General features: G+C 38.3%; 1 protein-coding gene across 2 annotated transcripts in view; it reads left to right on the forward strand.

The window, feature by feature from the left end:
* The first annotated feature begins 3,112 nt into the window (after positions 1-3,112).
* VSNL1 (visinin like 1) overlaps positions 3,113-16,779 on the forward strand; it is a 51,492-nt gene continuing 37,825 nt past the window's right edge. For both annotated transcript variants that reach the window (XM_059834574.1, XM_059834579.1), the window contains exon 1: positions 3,113-3,274. In XM_059834574.1, the coding sequence (XP_059690557.1) occupies positions 3,113-3,274 (162 nt within the window). The remainder of the gene's footprint in view (positions 3,275-16,779) is intronic.

Consider the following 16,779-nt stretch of genomic DNA (forward strand, 5'->3'; position numbering starts at 1 on the left):
TTGGTCAGCTTGTTCAGTCCCTCGTCTCAAACAGAGCCTGGCAGATTATGCACCGTACTGTGCTGGAGCAGCAAATAAGAGTACAGAACCCAGCAGTCCCAAACTATACCTTCCTCAGATATTGGAAAAAATAGTTTCTGAATGTGTTCATCAAGATGTCAGCTGTGGTTTTCATTTACTAGAGGATATTTTATGGTGAGGTACATCAGGGATGTCTGGAAGGTGTTTGGGGTTTATTGGACAACCTATGTCAGAACAAGCAGCTGACCAAAGCTAGGGACCTATATCACAGAGGCAGAAAACTGGTGCATTGTTTTTCCAAATCTGATGATAGAAAAGGTTATGTGTGCATATGCTTGTCCAGCTCTTTATTCATGTACTCTTACATATGTGCAGACCCACTCCATTTTCTATAGTGTTTTACATCCACATTACTGAAAACAACACAACTAACTTTGGAAGATGGTGCTGAGATTCACAGTTCTGTCTGCTTCGACCTCTGTGTAGTGCCAGGTCCAAGGGCTGTAAAGCTAATACAATAAATACAGAAAAGTTGCTATTACAGAAAATTTGTCAGTCAAAGCCACCCAATTTTTGCCCATTGAAGATGCTTTTTTTCACGTGTGTCATTGAGTTAAGTATTAATGGGGATAAGAATCCAGGTGAAAAGAGTCAAGTAAAAGAACACTTGGCTAAATTAAGAGCACCAGAAGATGCCTTATGAATCTGCCTAAGGTAGTTACTATAATTGCTGAGAATCTTTAAGGGTCCTCTGGGTGCTAAGCAAAGCACCTTATGACTGCAAAGGGTAACACAGTTTAAAGGAGAAAAAAGAAAAAAGGGAAAACAAACAGGACCCCTAAAGTTTAAAACAAACAGTCTATTGTTTCACTTAAAAACCATCTGAGTTGGAGCTAAAGAAATCACGGTATTAGTATACTTTAGTCTCCATGGGATTTAAATTCAGATTATGCCAAATTAGGTCAATGTCATAAATGAGAAGATGGGGACTTCAAAGATAACGCTGGGGCAATTGTTCTAAATACTATAAATTGCAAACCTGTCTTTTAGTCAAAACAGCTAATTTCTGGACATCTGCATGTACAATTAGGCCTGTGGCAATTAACTGGAAGGTTGAACTCTCCCATATCTGTGCTAAGTTTACCAAAACGTGTGGGTGGGAGCTTGGCAAAGCTTCAAAATAAGTTTGGAGTAAGCAGTGTGCTGCCCTTAATTAACAGCTGGGTGAGTCCTTGCAGTGGGTTCCTGTAGTTCAGAGAAGATGCAGGGCCTGGAGCAGGAAAGCACTGCAGCATCTCGCAGCGTTGATAGAGGAGGGATGTGCAGAGCCTGGGGAAGGAGGATCTGCTTGCTGGAAGCACCCCAAGAAATGGTGGCCCACTTCCACCTCCAGTTATATCTGTGCACAGCACAGCGCACTTGTCTAACAGCTGTGTCCCGAAGGCGTTGAGACATTTCTGGCTGGAGTTTCTAGCTCGATGGGTTGCGGCATTTTGTACTTTCTGATGACCAAATTTCCCAATTGTACCAGCTGAATGCTTTGACGAAAGACACCTTCCTTGTTGGTGTCGGGGATGCTTGTCCGGCCAAGTCATGTGCTGTCTTGGCAAAGAGGTTTGCTGCCAGCCCTGGTTGTCTTGGTGGGCTGGGGGCTGTGGGAGGGGGTGAGGACAGACTGGGGAGGACCATGGCCAAAGGGGAGAGGGGCCATGAGGCGTTTCAGGAAGAGACCTCATGCTGCTGGTAGTATGGCACCAGGGGATTTGTTGGCCACACACAGACCAGGAGGAGTGGTTAACTTTGCACCTGCTCAAGGAAGGTTCCCATAAAGAAAATTATGTGAATATATTGATTCGTTGGAACAGAGCAAAGTATGTCCTTCGTGAGGAGAAAGAAACTTGCCCTTCGAAATGGGGGAATATGCCAAAAGCCATAGATTAGTATCAGGAATGGGTGGTGCTATGCACTAGAAATCAGACTAGAGACAGATGCTATACTGGGAGATAAAAATGGAAATGCTAAGCTAGGCTCAGGAAAGAAAGTATTCATTGCTTTGCAGTTCTGTACAGGACAAGTTAAGTACTGTCTGTCATCTGATTAAAAAATAACTGAAAGACATCTCCTGTCATGAAACAAACTGTAGTAGAGTGGGAAAAGTTAAAGAAAAGGATTTCTCAGAAGTTTTCTCAAAGGACAGCTTTGGTCAAATGTCAAAGGACCTGGAAATATCTCAAAGGGCCAACATGAGTAGTGCTGAAATTACTGTATTTATCTGCACACATATGCGTATTTTTTATTTCTGTATGTTTTATGTTTATAAGTGTGTATACAAAATGTCTATAACAAATGTAGTGGGTATATCCAGAGTTAACAGTGATGAAACATAAACATGGTTTATGGACCATAAATATGGTTCATGGACCAGTGATGAAACATAAATATTTTGTATCAACTATGCAATAAATATATACATATATCTATACATATGTGTGTGTATATATATACACATATATGTGCATATATATAAGAATTACATTCATTTTTCCAGTTTGGTTTCATCATTTTTTGAGATCAAGGGTGTGGACTCTCGCGTTGCTTCCTCCCGGTGGAACATCTAGTGCTGTACATTACAAGCCTCTCTGTCCACTGCCTTGTACCTGTGAAGAGTAGCTGCTAATGTGGGTATTGTATCAGAAGAGATTTTGAAGACAAAGATAAGAGGAATTCTGTGGACATCCCTGAATCTGTGAAAAATTTTTGTTAAATTCAAAGAAAAAGTGCAGTCATCTTTTTCAGCCTTAGTGTAAAGAAAAGCTAGAGATTACCTAATTTGAAGGCAAATAAGCAGTCTGTCTCCAGGCCTTAAGACTCCTAAATGAAAGAAGAATGTTGTCTTTTTCACCATTTCCAGCCTCTATTATTCAAGCATAGTTTAGGTTCCTGTTCACTAGCGAATCTGTGAAGTTGCATTTGACTAAAAGCAGCAGTGAGTACGAAACAAGTGATGAGTTCGAACTTTGTCGCTAATTCCAGTTTAAAATGTTTACAGCAACTTGGCTAATTGTATTAATTTATTTCTTCTTAAGGCAGAATGGGGAAACAGAATAGCAAGCTGGCCCCTGAGGTGATGGAGGATCTGGTGAAGAGCACGGAGTTCAATGAACACGAGCTAAAACAGTGGTACAAAGGATTTCTAAAGGACTGTCCAAGTGGTAGACTGAACCTTGAGGAGTTTCAGCAGCTCTACGTAAAAGTAAGTTATTTATTAAGTTCCTATTATTTGGCCATAGAAAAGGTTGCAAAATAATGTAAATCAAACATATGGTCAAGAGCTGCCAGTCATTTAGACTAAAGAATACCATTGCTAGGAGAAGCAATGGTGAAGATGAGGAGATAAATGGGAAGCGCTACCCTCATCACACCAGCAATTCATATAGCTACAGTGACCAGAACCAAAAGCTTAGAAAAAAAGCTGTGATTTACTCACAAGAAATGTATTCTCTGCACTCTGTAATTTATGGCTGTCTTTCACCTTCAAAGAGTGGTTGTGGTCCTGTTCAATAAATGGCGCTGTACCCATGTAATACCACCAGAATACAAACCTTTTGATTGCTGGACTTACTCATATAAAAGACTGTCCTTTTGGTTTCAGAAAAAGTGGTGAAGTTTCATGACAGTGTGTCCTGCAGATAAATTACACACTGTGCACAAAGGATTTCTTTATCTAAATTTTAAGTATTGCCTTTATTTTTCCCCTACTGTCTCTATGCTCTTGTTATATAGGAAAGAAAAACCAGGCTGCTTGGTTTATTTTCTGCTTATTTTTCATTATTTTATCAAGTTCAATGTAGTCTTTTCCTTACCTTTATTATGTATTTATTCTGTAACAAGAAGAGCATGGGGGCAGCATAAGAAGTATATTCATGTTACAAAGATAATTATATTTTAGTTCAGAATCAAGTGTCTGCCTAAAGGTCAAAGACTTCAAAGTAATTTTAATTAGGAGAAATATTGGATGGCAATGATGAACAGTAGGATCAGAATGGTTCATAAATACAATGTGAGGGGCAGAATAAAAATAAAAAAGCCTTTCAAATGTAAGTAGTTAATATTAAGCACATTGACAATTTCTGCAGACAAGTGGGACTATCTGTCTTTTCCCTTAAATGCATGCTACAGTCCTTTCCTAAATTTCTTCAGCCTTGAACCAGATCACTCTGCAAATTATTACCTAGCCCCTTTTTCCTTCTAATGAATGGTCTAACAAAAACTGCTAACTCCAGCTTACATAAATAAGTTTCTGTCTTCGTATTTTAATATTTATGGCTCAAGATGTTACCTCACAATCCTTTTCTTAAGAAACAACTGACTTTGTAATAACTGTTATTTTCAGATGAAAGAATTTTTACTGCCTCAGGTATTGTGCTTGTTATTCACTGATAATTTATAGCTTCCATTTTAAACAGTACTCGGTGCATATCCAGCAAGATCAGACATCTAATCATTTCTCATATATGTTTCTGAGGAAAGTAAACGGTCTTTACAAAATATGGGTTCCTAATAAAGTACGTAAACTGTTTAACTCTTTCGAAATCATTATTTTCTTTCTGGCAAACCACAGTAAAGGGAATAAGTAATTTTTTTTTATGATTTTGTGCGTTGTGAGGAAAGATATCTTCTGAAAATAGCTCGAAACTCCCTTCCTTCAAAGGGGTGTTTGAAGTGTTCACAGATATTTCACAAGATACTTTACTTATGAAGAAACATCAGAAAGTAAATTCAATATCATGTTTACAAAAATGGCAGTGCAAAAAAACAACATGAAGAGCAGAGCAGTATTTTGCTCTTGAAATTTGGAGACAGCTCTGTAGTCTTACTAAGCTGCAGTATCTGGCTTTTAGTTTCATGGCCTCATATATTTTTAGATATGCACATCAAATAAGATTGTCTCCCGTGCTTTGGAAGTTACGGGTTTTGAGATCTGCTCTGTAATGGTACTGTCATATATTTAGTCCAGCTTATTGTCATTCTATATAGAATGTCTATATAGAGGGCAAAATACTAATTTTGCATAGGAGAAATACGATTAGCTGTAGTAAATCCAGAGTTTTACTTCTTCTGTCACAGAAATGCTTGTAAAATAATGGCCCTGGGCTCTCCAAGGAGCTAATAGTCTGACTGCTGTCAGTGGTGGTGACTTCTCCTATGTAGGACATTCTCCCTGCCCCGGCTGCTGGCTGCAGACAAAACCCCAGATGCGAAATTTGATCTTTCCAGGAGGAGCTGCCAGCAGGAGACCCAAATCATTATGATTGCATTTACAGCATTTCCATTCCTTTAATGCATATTCAGGGTGAAAATGTGTATTGATTAATAACTCCTCTGCATGAACTTATAGTTGAGAGGGATGACATTTTATCTCTTGGTCTGAACTGTATTTTATTGAAGATTTCCATCAATAAATATATTTGGAAAAGAAATACAAGACTTATCTTCAGTTCAGATTTACATTTTCTTAAGATGACACTGTTTCTTTGTTCTTGAGAGTTGTGTGGTACACTTTCATGTGGATTGATAAGAGGGTGTTGTTCATCAGACTAAGATGCAAAGAAAGCTCTTACTTTCTTTTACTTACACACAATAGAAAATATTGTTAGCTTAAAGAGCAAAAATATTTTAGGCTATACCAGGAGTATTATTTTGAGGTGAATTTCCTGATTATCTCCACTTATGCTCTTTCGTCGTAATTACAGAGTGGCGTGCACAATCTTGGGGCACAGAAGCTGCATTTTTTTGGATGTAATGTAACCAGAAGATGTGTCCTGGGATCACACCTAATGTTATTACTGTATCTAATGCCTGCTAATAAGCTAGAGTTGGTCTGAAGTAAAACGTCCAGAACATGTGTGATGTGGATGTCAGGTCCTCAACGCTAACTCTTCCACTCTACGTATTTGCATCAATTGTACTGTGCTGTTTACTGATGTATGTGAAGACCATATTGACTAAAGGGGGAATTACTCTAGCTTGGCTTGGAAGCTTTTGCTATTGAAGTTTCCATTATGAATACAAATCATGCAGTGCTTAAAATAAATAGCAGTTACACAAACAGACTCTACAGAAAAATTGTTTGCAGCACTTTTAGTGGAAGTGTCTATAAAAATATTTAGTCAAGAACACCTCTTTTAAATAAGCAGCTAATAGGCAGAAATATACTTTACACTGTTGCGTATTTAGCTTTGTCTGCAGTCTAACAGGTTCAGTAAAAAACATTGGTACATTTTTGGGTGGATAGATTCTTCTTGGGATCCATAATCTGTGGCAATCTATTAGGACTCATGTTTCCCTCCATGTTACTGAATGAGCTGTATGCTTCAGGCATTTTTGAAATAGTTTATTGAAGAATTTTTTATATACTATCAGCCCAGAGCCACAAAGAGACCTAAATGCTGAAGCACCGAGTTAGCTGCCCCGACAGTCTGCACAGAGCTTGGGAGGGGAAGAAATTTGTGGATGCCATTCTGAGAAAGCTGAAAATTAAGCCAGCATGTTGTAAACAAATGTGCCAGTGCAAAACCACAAGGTAATGCTCACGACAGGAATTTGTATTAAATTCTACATTTCTCCAGGGTATATGCATCTGTTTTCCTATGGGAGCTGCATCTTTCAAACCTCTCCTGCAGAGAACTATCTAGGACATTTGAAGTCAAAGCAAAATCAAGTGGCTGGAGTCCTTTTTCTTTCTCTGTTAAGTAACAAAGATCATGTGAATGCCTCATCTTTACCACAGTGGTTTAAGTACTCATCAAGCTGTAGGAAACTCTGAATCAATTATCACATTCCTGTAAAGAGTTTGAATCTGCACTGCTCACCCTCTCATTGCTCTACCTGTGATGACATAGGCCCTTCTGGGCTGCTGGCAATATCCCAATTAACGTCTTTTTCTGCAGGAAATAGTGATAAGTAGCATCGGACAGTCTGGAACCTACAGTTTCCATCTTCAAAGTGAACATCCTAATTATTAAGCTTAATCCTTGCTTGCTTTCTTCATTTTCCCTTTTTCTGTCCTAAAAAGTCCTTAATTCTTTTATCTTACATAAAACATCATTAGCATTGTGGGCTGAGAGCTGAAAGAATTAATATGCAAAAGTGTCATTAAAATAAAATATACCAATAAAACATTCTGGTCTGTTCCTGTCATTCTTTAGGGTTTCTTGCAGTCTAGAGGGCCAAATACATTTTCCTTCAGATCTTTTGAATTCACTGGGTTTAGATGAATATGCCCTAGAGTGTGTAAGTGTGCATAATCAGTGCTAATATTCACAGGAATTATGCATGTTTATTAAGTGGAAAATAGGCTTCTATATAGTGATACTTCTTGGAATTGGGTCACTGAACATGAGAAGCATGGATTAATAGCAGAAATGGAGAAGCTCTGGATTAATAGCAGAAACAAGCACCGATGGTCCTTTAACTGGAAGGGTAAGGTTGGGAGTGATCATGATGTAATGCTAGCATTAAATAAAGTCGTTTGCTTTGTGACTTTATTGCACATCTATTATTTAGCTATGTTTTGGGGTTTTATAGATAACATTTAAATAAAAAAAATAGTAATGCCATTTGATTAATTACAATCAAATGGTTTGTCATATTTTTGGCTTCTATCTCACATTTCCTGCCTTGAAGGGAATTGATTTCTAGTCCCTCATTTTAATATGTGTAGAACAAAAGAATCTCAAAAATCTATTGAAATTTAAGTGGGTATATTTGCAGCCTCTCTTTCTCTATCCAGATTTTCAAGACAGACTAGCGTCTTTCTAAAGATGGCACAGAGCTCCTCAAAATGTAGGTTAGAGCTGCATTTCAGGCTTTCAGTGGCTGTGAAGTGGGATTCCAGAGCAGCACAGCTGTGTTTACAGATGCCCCTAACATAGATGCAGTTGCACTGGCAGGAACTGATTTTCCTGGGATCATCTCTTTTAACTGGAAGAGCTGTGCTGGTTTTACGAGTGCGGTTTGGCCACTTAAGTTCTCCCTATAATAAGAGTACTTTTTAGTTATATTATACCAATGTTAGGTGTATTATACCTAATATAGTTAACATATTTAGGTATATTGTACCAATCCTGTATTGCTGAAGAACAACAGCATGTTTTGAAATCAGGCAGATTATCGAAAATACTGATGTATCTACTCATACAATGATTTTAGCCCATGCTGTTGCTCCCTTCCAGAAGATCACATCTGGGGAGCTAGCAGTCTTCCTGGACAATATGACTATGTTTGTTGGATGCACCACCTAAAATTAACTGCAACACAAAAAACATGGTATGTATTTGTTTATAAACATGACTCTAAAAAATCCTTAAACAGGTTAATAGTACTGCTGTGTTACTGAATTTTTAAAACCAGTATGGAATAATAAAACTATTACTGTTACGTTAGAGACAATTAGAAATCGCATTGGATGCAAACAAGTAAAGCAACGAATAGCTCTGATCCAGGGACATTACAAGGTGGCTCTATAAGAAGCACCACATATGTAGATGGACAAATAGAGGCTAGAAAGAAATAACAGTAACATTATTGGCATCAGTGGAAGTTTTGCTTTGGGAGGCAGTTGTAGAACAATCTATGAGGTAAAGATTCTTAATACATTCCTTAAGCACTTAATACAAATCTGCACATTTGGGGCAATTACAGTAAAATCATTAGAAACAAATGCTCCTGAAGAGTAAAAAACCTTTCGCCAGAAGTGCAGTGAAAGTTTCTGTGAAAGGAAAATTAATAAAGCAGAATCCAAAAGGCAGTATGCTGGAAAGCAAATGTATTTGCGGTCCAGCATTATCACAGGGGAGTGCTTTTCAGGATGAAGTATATGTTTAGTGCTCCAAAGCTGTATTAAGATTGGGTTCTGATAACTTTAAAAACAAAAGAGATTGCAATTGCTTTTCATCCAGGACTTGGTTAAAAAAAAAGGGATGGTCTTGTTGCCTGGATGTTTTCCATGCAAAACTGCTTATGCCATTGTTCTTCCTCCTCCTTCTCCTTATAAACATGAATAGGCAGATGCTTTGCCAAAATGCAGGTCTACTAGAAAACCACATGAGAGGCTTATTTTATGTTTCAAACAGAAGCTGAGATTGTGCTGCATGAATTTTAAAACAAAGGGCCAGAATGCTTTTACATAGAAAACCAAAATGAAACAAACCCCAAAGGCAGTGTTAACTTTGAAGCTGACTTTGAATGATTTGGGGAAAGGGAGGATATTGGTAACATGCCCTTCTGCTGCATTTCTATCTCTGCCCTGATCCCAGGAAAAAGAATGGCTGGACTAAACATTTTAGGGAACATCTTTTAAAATCTGTTTTTAGTAAACAGAGCTTTAAAGATCAGCAACCATATTGAAAAATAAAATACAGTAAATAAACGTGGATTCTCATTTAAGATGCAAAGTAAAATGAAAACAGTAATTTTCACAAGAGGACCAGCACACTGGGTAGTAAACTGTTCTGAAAATATGGCCATAAATCACAACAGTGGATACTAAGAGCCTTTAACAATGCAGAATGGAGTCAGTTTAGATTGAAATCCTAATCTCACTGAAGCTAATGGGAATTTTCATTCCTGATCCTTATTTAAGTAAGTGCTTAGGACTGCTCTTGAAATTGTGAGACTCAAGTCCCGTGAAGTCTGATGCAAGCTCCATTAACATCCAGTCCTACAAGCTGGATCTAGTGTCTGCAGAACTCCTCTCACCACGTGTAAGGAACGTACACATTGCTAGCTGTCATTTAAAGGCAGCAGTTATTTTAAAAGTAAGTCTGTATGGATGAGGGGTGAGAGTAAGGGTCCTGAAGTTAGTAGAAAAACAGTTTCAGATGCAAAGAAGGACAAATCCTTTTCTTTTTGCAGCATTATGTCTGGTGGCTCATTTTAAAGGCTGAAATCTATTTTTCTTTGCTTCTGTTGCAGAGCACATAATGGCCCATATCCTCCAGACGGTCTCTGGAGACTCTAAATCTAGAAAATGAGGAAGTCGGACAATTCTAAGAGATGAAATCTAAATAGCTAAATCTTAATTGCTCCAAATAGCAACTTGTGGAGTGTCCAGGCGTGTGGGATGAATCTTCCTGATGCTTGAACAATTCAGTAACATATGCTGACACCTTCTCCATGAGAGGCAGGAGTAATGGTCACATGAATCCATAAAGCATTCCAACTGTCCAAAGGCATCTCCAGGGCTTACAGAATCAGAAGATGTATGGGGATGTGAAGGTTTAGTCAAAACCTCTGATTATTACTAAGTATTGAATAGTTCTGTAATTCTGTGGTTATATGTGGTTCCTGGAGGCACTCTAAACTAACATCGAGTCCAAAGCATTGACGAAAGTATATCCGGCCAGGGCAAGACAAGCCAGCCTGGAATACTTAAAAATCTCACTATGTACTTGCATGCCCTAGTTGCCAACATAGCCCAATAAAAGAATCCAGGCTGGGTAAATTTTCCAACAATAAAATGCAAATTACTTTTACTTCATCTTTTATTTTGAAGGAAGCTCACCAGTTCCAAAAACTGCCATGCATTTTTATAAGGGACCTTGTTCCTTTACAGCTCACCTTTGCTCTGTGTTGGATTCCTCAGAGAAATCAAAACGATGAATTTGGGATACTGTAATTATTTCTGTAGCAAAACACTGAATTCATTAATTAGGTTATGATTTCCCTGAAGGGTAATATGGAAGGAGTGGTGCAGCTTGGATGAGGATAGCCACTGTTAACACAAAGTATCAAAGACCTCAAAGGAAAAAAAAACCAACAAATTGTCAGCGCCAAGTCCTGTAGCTGTTATGGTGTTCAGGTCTACTATTTGTTGTAACTACTTATTTTACCATTGTTAAGTAGTCTTCAAAGCAGTCACCAAGACTGATCAGTGGTTCACAACCTTTACCCAACCTGTTGCAAAAGTCAAGTGTTTGGGACTTCTTTCTCCCTTCATACCACCTCAGTGCTTTCCTTCTCATCACAAGGAAGGGTGTTCATGAAACCAGTAAAAACCCTTGAGGATGTGCAGTGGAGAGAGGGAGTGGTGATAATGACAGTACTTTTTTCAGAGATACTCCCTTCTCTTGCAATCTAAATAAAATAACTGTGAATGGAGCACATAAAGTCTCTATATTATGTATGGATAGGTGAGATACAGAAAGGTTCAACCACTTGCTTGTTGTCTTTGGCAAGGTCAAATTGAAATTATTTCACAGGTCAAAATATAAATGTCCTTTATTTTATTTCTTTGGAGTGAGATTTTTTTCCCTACAGAATGGCATGGGATGGGGTTTCTTTGACTTGCTGGGTTCGTACATGCACATTAGTATGGCACTTCTGGCCAGACTTTAATCAAATGTCTACTCTAGATGTACACTGTGATCTGCAGTCTACAGTTAATCTGTGACCACGTTTTTGTGGAAACATGTATTTTAGGTCTTCAGTAACTTTGATTTGGAAAACTGGATCATCCTAAAACTTGTTCTGAAGGCTAGTGAGCATGTATTTTTGTTCCTTGAGACAAAGTGAACTAAGGTCTTTCAGGGACTTCAGCTTGTCACATTTCTTGAACTGTAAACATTTCTCTTTTTTTAAAATATTTTAAAAAGCTGTTTGGTATTACATGGTTCCTGAAGGAGCCTTTGAAACCAGGGCATTTCTTTTCAGCACTGGCGTAAACTAATATGATGTAAAGTATTTTCTTTTAAAACATAGAAGTGTTTTCCTCTAGTATCAAAGTGTGCTTCCAATATCTCACTTGTACATAAGGCCCGGGGCTGAAAACAGTGTTCTTGTTTCATAAGGTATAAACAGGAACTTGGTGCTCTGAACCAAGTCCCTTCATCCTGATGCGATGTCTCTGTCTCCATGCCTCAGATTCACCTCCCCCTCTCCTCCCGGGGAACTCATCAGTCCTTCAGAAAATTAAATTACTGTAGTGATATGTACTTCCAGAGCTTCCCAGATGGACAGTTGTGAGTCACTGTAGCTGGGTATAAATGCTCCAAAAACTAAAGGGGCCTGATTGGTCTGGACCATGGCTCTTGCAGCCATGCATTGCATCTTAGCCTGCTCCATCTGCTTGGGGTACTTTGAGATGGCAAATTGCTATTACCACTGCAACGCATGCTGCTGTGGGTAGCTATAGCTGTGCAGGTAATGAAACATCAGGTGGTTTTACAGGGAGAGACATTTGGGAGCTCGCTTAGTTATCAAGTTCAATGCAGTTTTTATTATCATGTAGACGTTAGTTGAGATTCCAGTCAGGTTTCTACTAATCACAGTCTGAATGTTTCCAGTAGTTTAGGGTATCAACTTCATTTTTCTTCAGTGAGAGTAAATTTCTATCTTTTCATGTTTAATTAAGGCTCATAGGAATAGGTTATTTGTACCGACAAACCTATTGATTGCTGAATTGAGATGACTTACCGCATGAGAATTAGCTAGCTATCTTAATTTTATATTCAATCACAAATGAAACAAAATGCGAAAAACATGTGGTTTGGAAGATAAAGTAATCAACACAAAGAAATTCAGACTGGATGACACTTTGCCATTTTGATGAAATACATATGAAACATTCTCAGAAGATTTCTGTGTGAAATCCACCTATATGAGAAGTTGTGAAGTTTGGCTGTCTGGTTGGATGGATAGCCCAGAACTGAATACGCAGCTTTAAATAAAATCTCCCTGTAGTCCAGAGAAACAGCAGATTAAACAAAAGTGTAAATCAACACTGCAGTTCACCTCAAAGTGAGTATCAGAGTCAATTGGGGATTATTTCCATGTTAACAAAACTATTAAAAAAAAAGAATTAAAAATTCTTAGGTCATTAATTGGAATAAGATTTTATATGGACCTTGTCAGCAGCTTTCAATAGAATTATATTCAATTACAAAGTTATTTCTAGATGCCTTTGTCCCCTTTCATTTGGAAGGATATACTTTAGAATTACTGTTATCTCTTACTGTGAAATTACACACTTGTAAGCATACTTGTGACTCTTCACAGCTTTCTTTGAAAGGTATTCACTAATTTGCTCCTCCCTGTCAAACTGATCAGGCTGGGAGACGGTTAAAGCCCTGTTCCAAGATACATGAGTTTTGTCTGTGTGATTCCTGTCCCTAGTGCTAATACCAAATGCACAAGCACTGATTAAAAAGAGCAGTCCTTGAATTTGCTTTCATGTTCACAAGTTCTGGCTACCGCTACTTCTTGTGCCCATGTTGACTAGATCTGTGTCCCTCTTCTAAATAACTTTTTGGTACTGGAAACACTTTTAATTGTGTTGGTGTTTATTAATGTAGCAATTACAGTGCCTAATTTTATAATATGTGTCAGTGCAGATAATTATGTCACTAAACCATGTAACTGAAATGATGAGTTGTCTAAGAATGGACCAATTAAAACAAGAAACTGTGCTGTGAAAGCCTCACAGGACACCACAGGTAAAGCCTGCAGATGACTTCAGGAGACAACCTCCCTCCTAGCATGGATCTGTTTTCACCAGAATAAACTCCAGCCAACTGCTTTTCAGCCAGCTGCTAAACATGGGTAGCTGGAAAGTGATGGTCTTTGGATGTGGTCCCGGTGAAATGCAGATGTCCTCAGTTCCCTTCAGAGACTCCCTACCCACACACACATGCCTTAGCCCTGGCAGGAAAGGATACAGTTGTTCTTCCCACTAAATCACTGCTTCCCACTTTCCCTCCCACAGATGCTGGTGGCACTTGCCAGGTCGGGTGCCATCCCCTGTACTCCATTAACACTCCTAACTTCATTCAGGAGTAAAACACATCTGCTTTCCTCAGGGTCCAATTTCTCCATTTTGATATAAAGCATCTTCAGCACATTGAGTCTTATGTTACACGTGGGTTGGTAAACTTGGTACAAACATTATAGACACACATTAAACTTCTCCTGGTTTCCTTATTAGGACAAGTCACTTAGGTGGTAATCCACTGCTCTGAATTCACAGTTGCTTAGTGCTGACCAAGTCCCAAAGTTTTCTTGGAGAAATACAGTCATACCATTTCATGCATTTCTAAAGCCACAGAAAGGTACAGCTGAGCATCAGCTTCACAGTAATGGTACTGCACACACAATTTTCTTCTTATCTCTTCTGTTGCTCATTTGTGCAGAAAAGTGATGCCTTAACACTCACTTTATTGCTTTAGGAAGTCATAGTTCCCAATATTTGACTTTTTAAAATATATGCGTACATGGAATTTGTTTGGGGTTTTGTTGGGTTTGGGTTTTTTTGGAGAAAAGTAATAATTCAGACAATACTCGGCCTGAGAAAGGTAGATTTTTGGATGTCCAGTATATGGTGGCTCTTAAAAAGTCAGCAAGAAAACTGCGGTTAAACTCTAGAACAGCTCTTTAAAACTTATCTAATGTCTTTTTTTTTTCCTTTTTTTTTTTTTTTTTGAGCTGGAAGAAATGCTGGTATATGAAATAGGATTCTGAAAATGGGAGTTTATAATAGTAATAGTCATATTTGATTGTAAGGGTGCTATATTAGTCTTGGCTTGAAGAAGCAATTATTTAGCTATCAATTAGTTCTTGCTACAGTTAAATATGGTATATGACAAGGGAATCCCGACAAATTAGTGGCCTTGTGTTAGAATTGCAAACTCTGTGCTGCAAATTAGCCCCTATGGTGTATTAGTCTATCCGCTCATTTATTTTTAAGATTCTTTTCCCCTGGAGTTTTTCTGTATGGCAGGAAAATGGTGTTTAATGGGCCTGATGTTATTTTCACAGAGACATAAATTCTGGGGTTATTCTAATGTGTGGCCAAGAGTAGGGAGAATAAGGACAGTTTCTGCTTCCTGCATCTACTACTCTGGGGTATTTTTGAAATATGAAAAATCATGAAAGAGAGCACATGCTGTAAAACAGCAGGTAAGGAAACCCTATTTTCACTCTCAGAAAATTAAGTTGCTCATATAGAAAATCACCAGCAAGTCCAGGGCAATAAAGCTGAGTTAAAAAATAATGCTAACAAAAGGTAAATGGTGGAAATAATAAGTTGTCTTTGTATTCAGCAGTTTCTTTTAAAGTGATGTACCTCTGTTACCTCTGTGTAAGAATAATGACATTTTGACAAAGAAATCAAATCTGTTCCAAAGTAGAATTTAACACATTCAGTATAAAAATTACATTAAAGCATAGCCAAGTTTATTAAAGACTTTTGAAAATTATTAATTTGGCACACAAACTTCTAATAGGCATCCTATAGAAGTGGACTATCACTGGGAAATTAGCTCTTGAGCTCTACCCAGCAGGCGGCTGTCAGTGTGAGATAGAAGAACTGCATTCTGGCTATCCGAGGGTGAAATTTTTCCTGCACAGGCACAATAAATAGTTTTTGCTAGCAATAAAGAGGCTGCCAAATCAACCTATCTGAATAAAAAGTATGTTGTGCTTTACACATGGGAAAAGTGCTCCAGAACAGTTAATCCTTATGAAAACATTATCCCTGCATTATCGCCAATAATAATTGCCTTCAGGCAGTTTTCAGTTATTTGTTTCCATTTTCTATACGTGTACCCAGTGTTCTTTATTTCCATGTGATTGTTCATCTCAATCATTTTCTTTGCTCTCATCTATTCTGGGCTTATGCACATGCATTTTACCTATTGCCAGAATACTTTAGGCTATATTTAAGTTTCCAGATTCATAGAAATATTGTTCTACATACAATGCTATGAAAGCAAGTACATAGTCCTAAGAGGACCGCTGATTTCTGTGGGATGTCCCATGTCACTACAAAGTACACCAGTGGGCACAAACACTTTTTACTTTTTCTCCTTCCCTTTTATGTAGAGTAAAAGCCTGGAATGGTATAAAAATTCCATGGAAGTCCTGTGTATGTGTGGTGTGAGTGAGTTCATGTAGCTCGCTGGTTGAAGAAGTGTCTCTCAGGTTTTATTGCCAGCACGTTGGTGTAATAGCTGGGTCAAGGGACAGCTGAAGTTGTGTTACTGTGCAGACAAGAATGCATGTCTTGGAGCCAAAAGAACAGCAAGGGGAAAAAAAACCTCTTTACGAGAAAAAGCAATCCCTAGTTACTGTGTAGATCATTTTACTGTATAACAAAAGGGAGCCGTAACAGTGCACAAGTCACATGTATAGTGAAGTGGAAGTGTTATGGTGGAGGGTAAGAGTTTGACCAAAGTAAGAATAGTTCTTTAGTATCATCCATGATGGACTAAAAATGCCCTTTTTGAATTGTTAGAACTCATTTATTGTATTGGGGCCTCAATGCTTGCTGTAACTGGGTAAATTCACAGAATGCAATATAATAAGAAAGCAAAAGTTTTCTCCCCCAAGGAGCAAAGTGCCCACTTTCTTCCTGGAGTGGGCCAGGAGATGCAACCTTGGCATCTCCAAGGTTCTGCACAGTCCTGACTGTGAGGCATGCAGAGTCTTAAGTACATCCCCATCTTTTTCTTAACCATAATGTGCTTTGCTTTGCTTCTCAGATAGCTCCGCTCTGTTTTTCCTAGGGCACTGGCTAGTTGAATAGTGAAGCCTGATGTGATATGTGAACCTTTGTCCTTTTCTTCTCCAGCTTTTGAATTTCTGCAAGTCTGCCTTGTTGGGCAAGGGATGCTGTGACTTCAACATGATGAGAAGCTTGCTGTTGGTTGTGCTCATTCAACCTATGATGTGGGCTTGGTGATTTTATTTTAATTTGTCTCTCTC

Source organism: Gavia stellata, chromosome 2, assembly GCF_030936135.1.
Source record: "Gavia stellata isolate bGavSte3 chromosome 2, bGavSte3.hap2, whole genome shotgun sequence".
NCBI classification, from domain to species: Eukaryota; Metazoa; Chordata; class Aves; order Gaviiformes; family Gaviidae; genus Gavia; species Gavia stellata.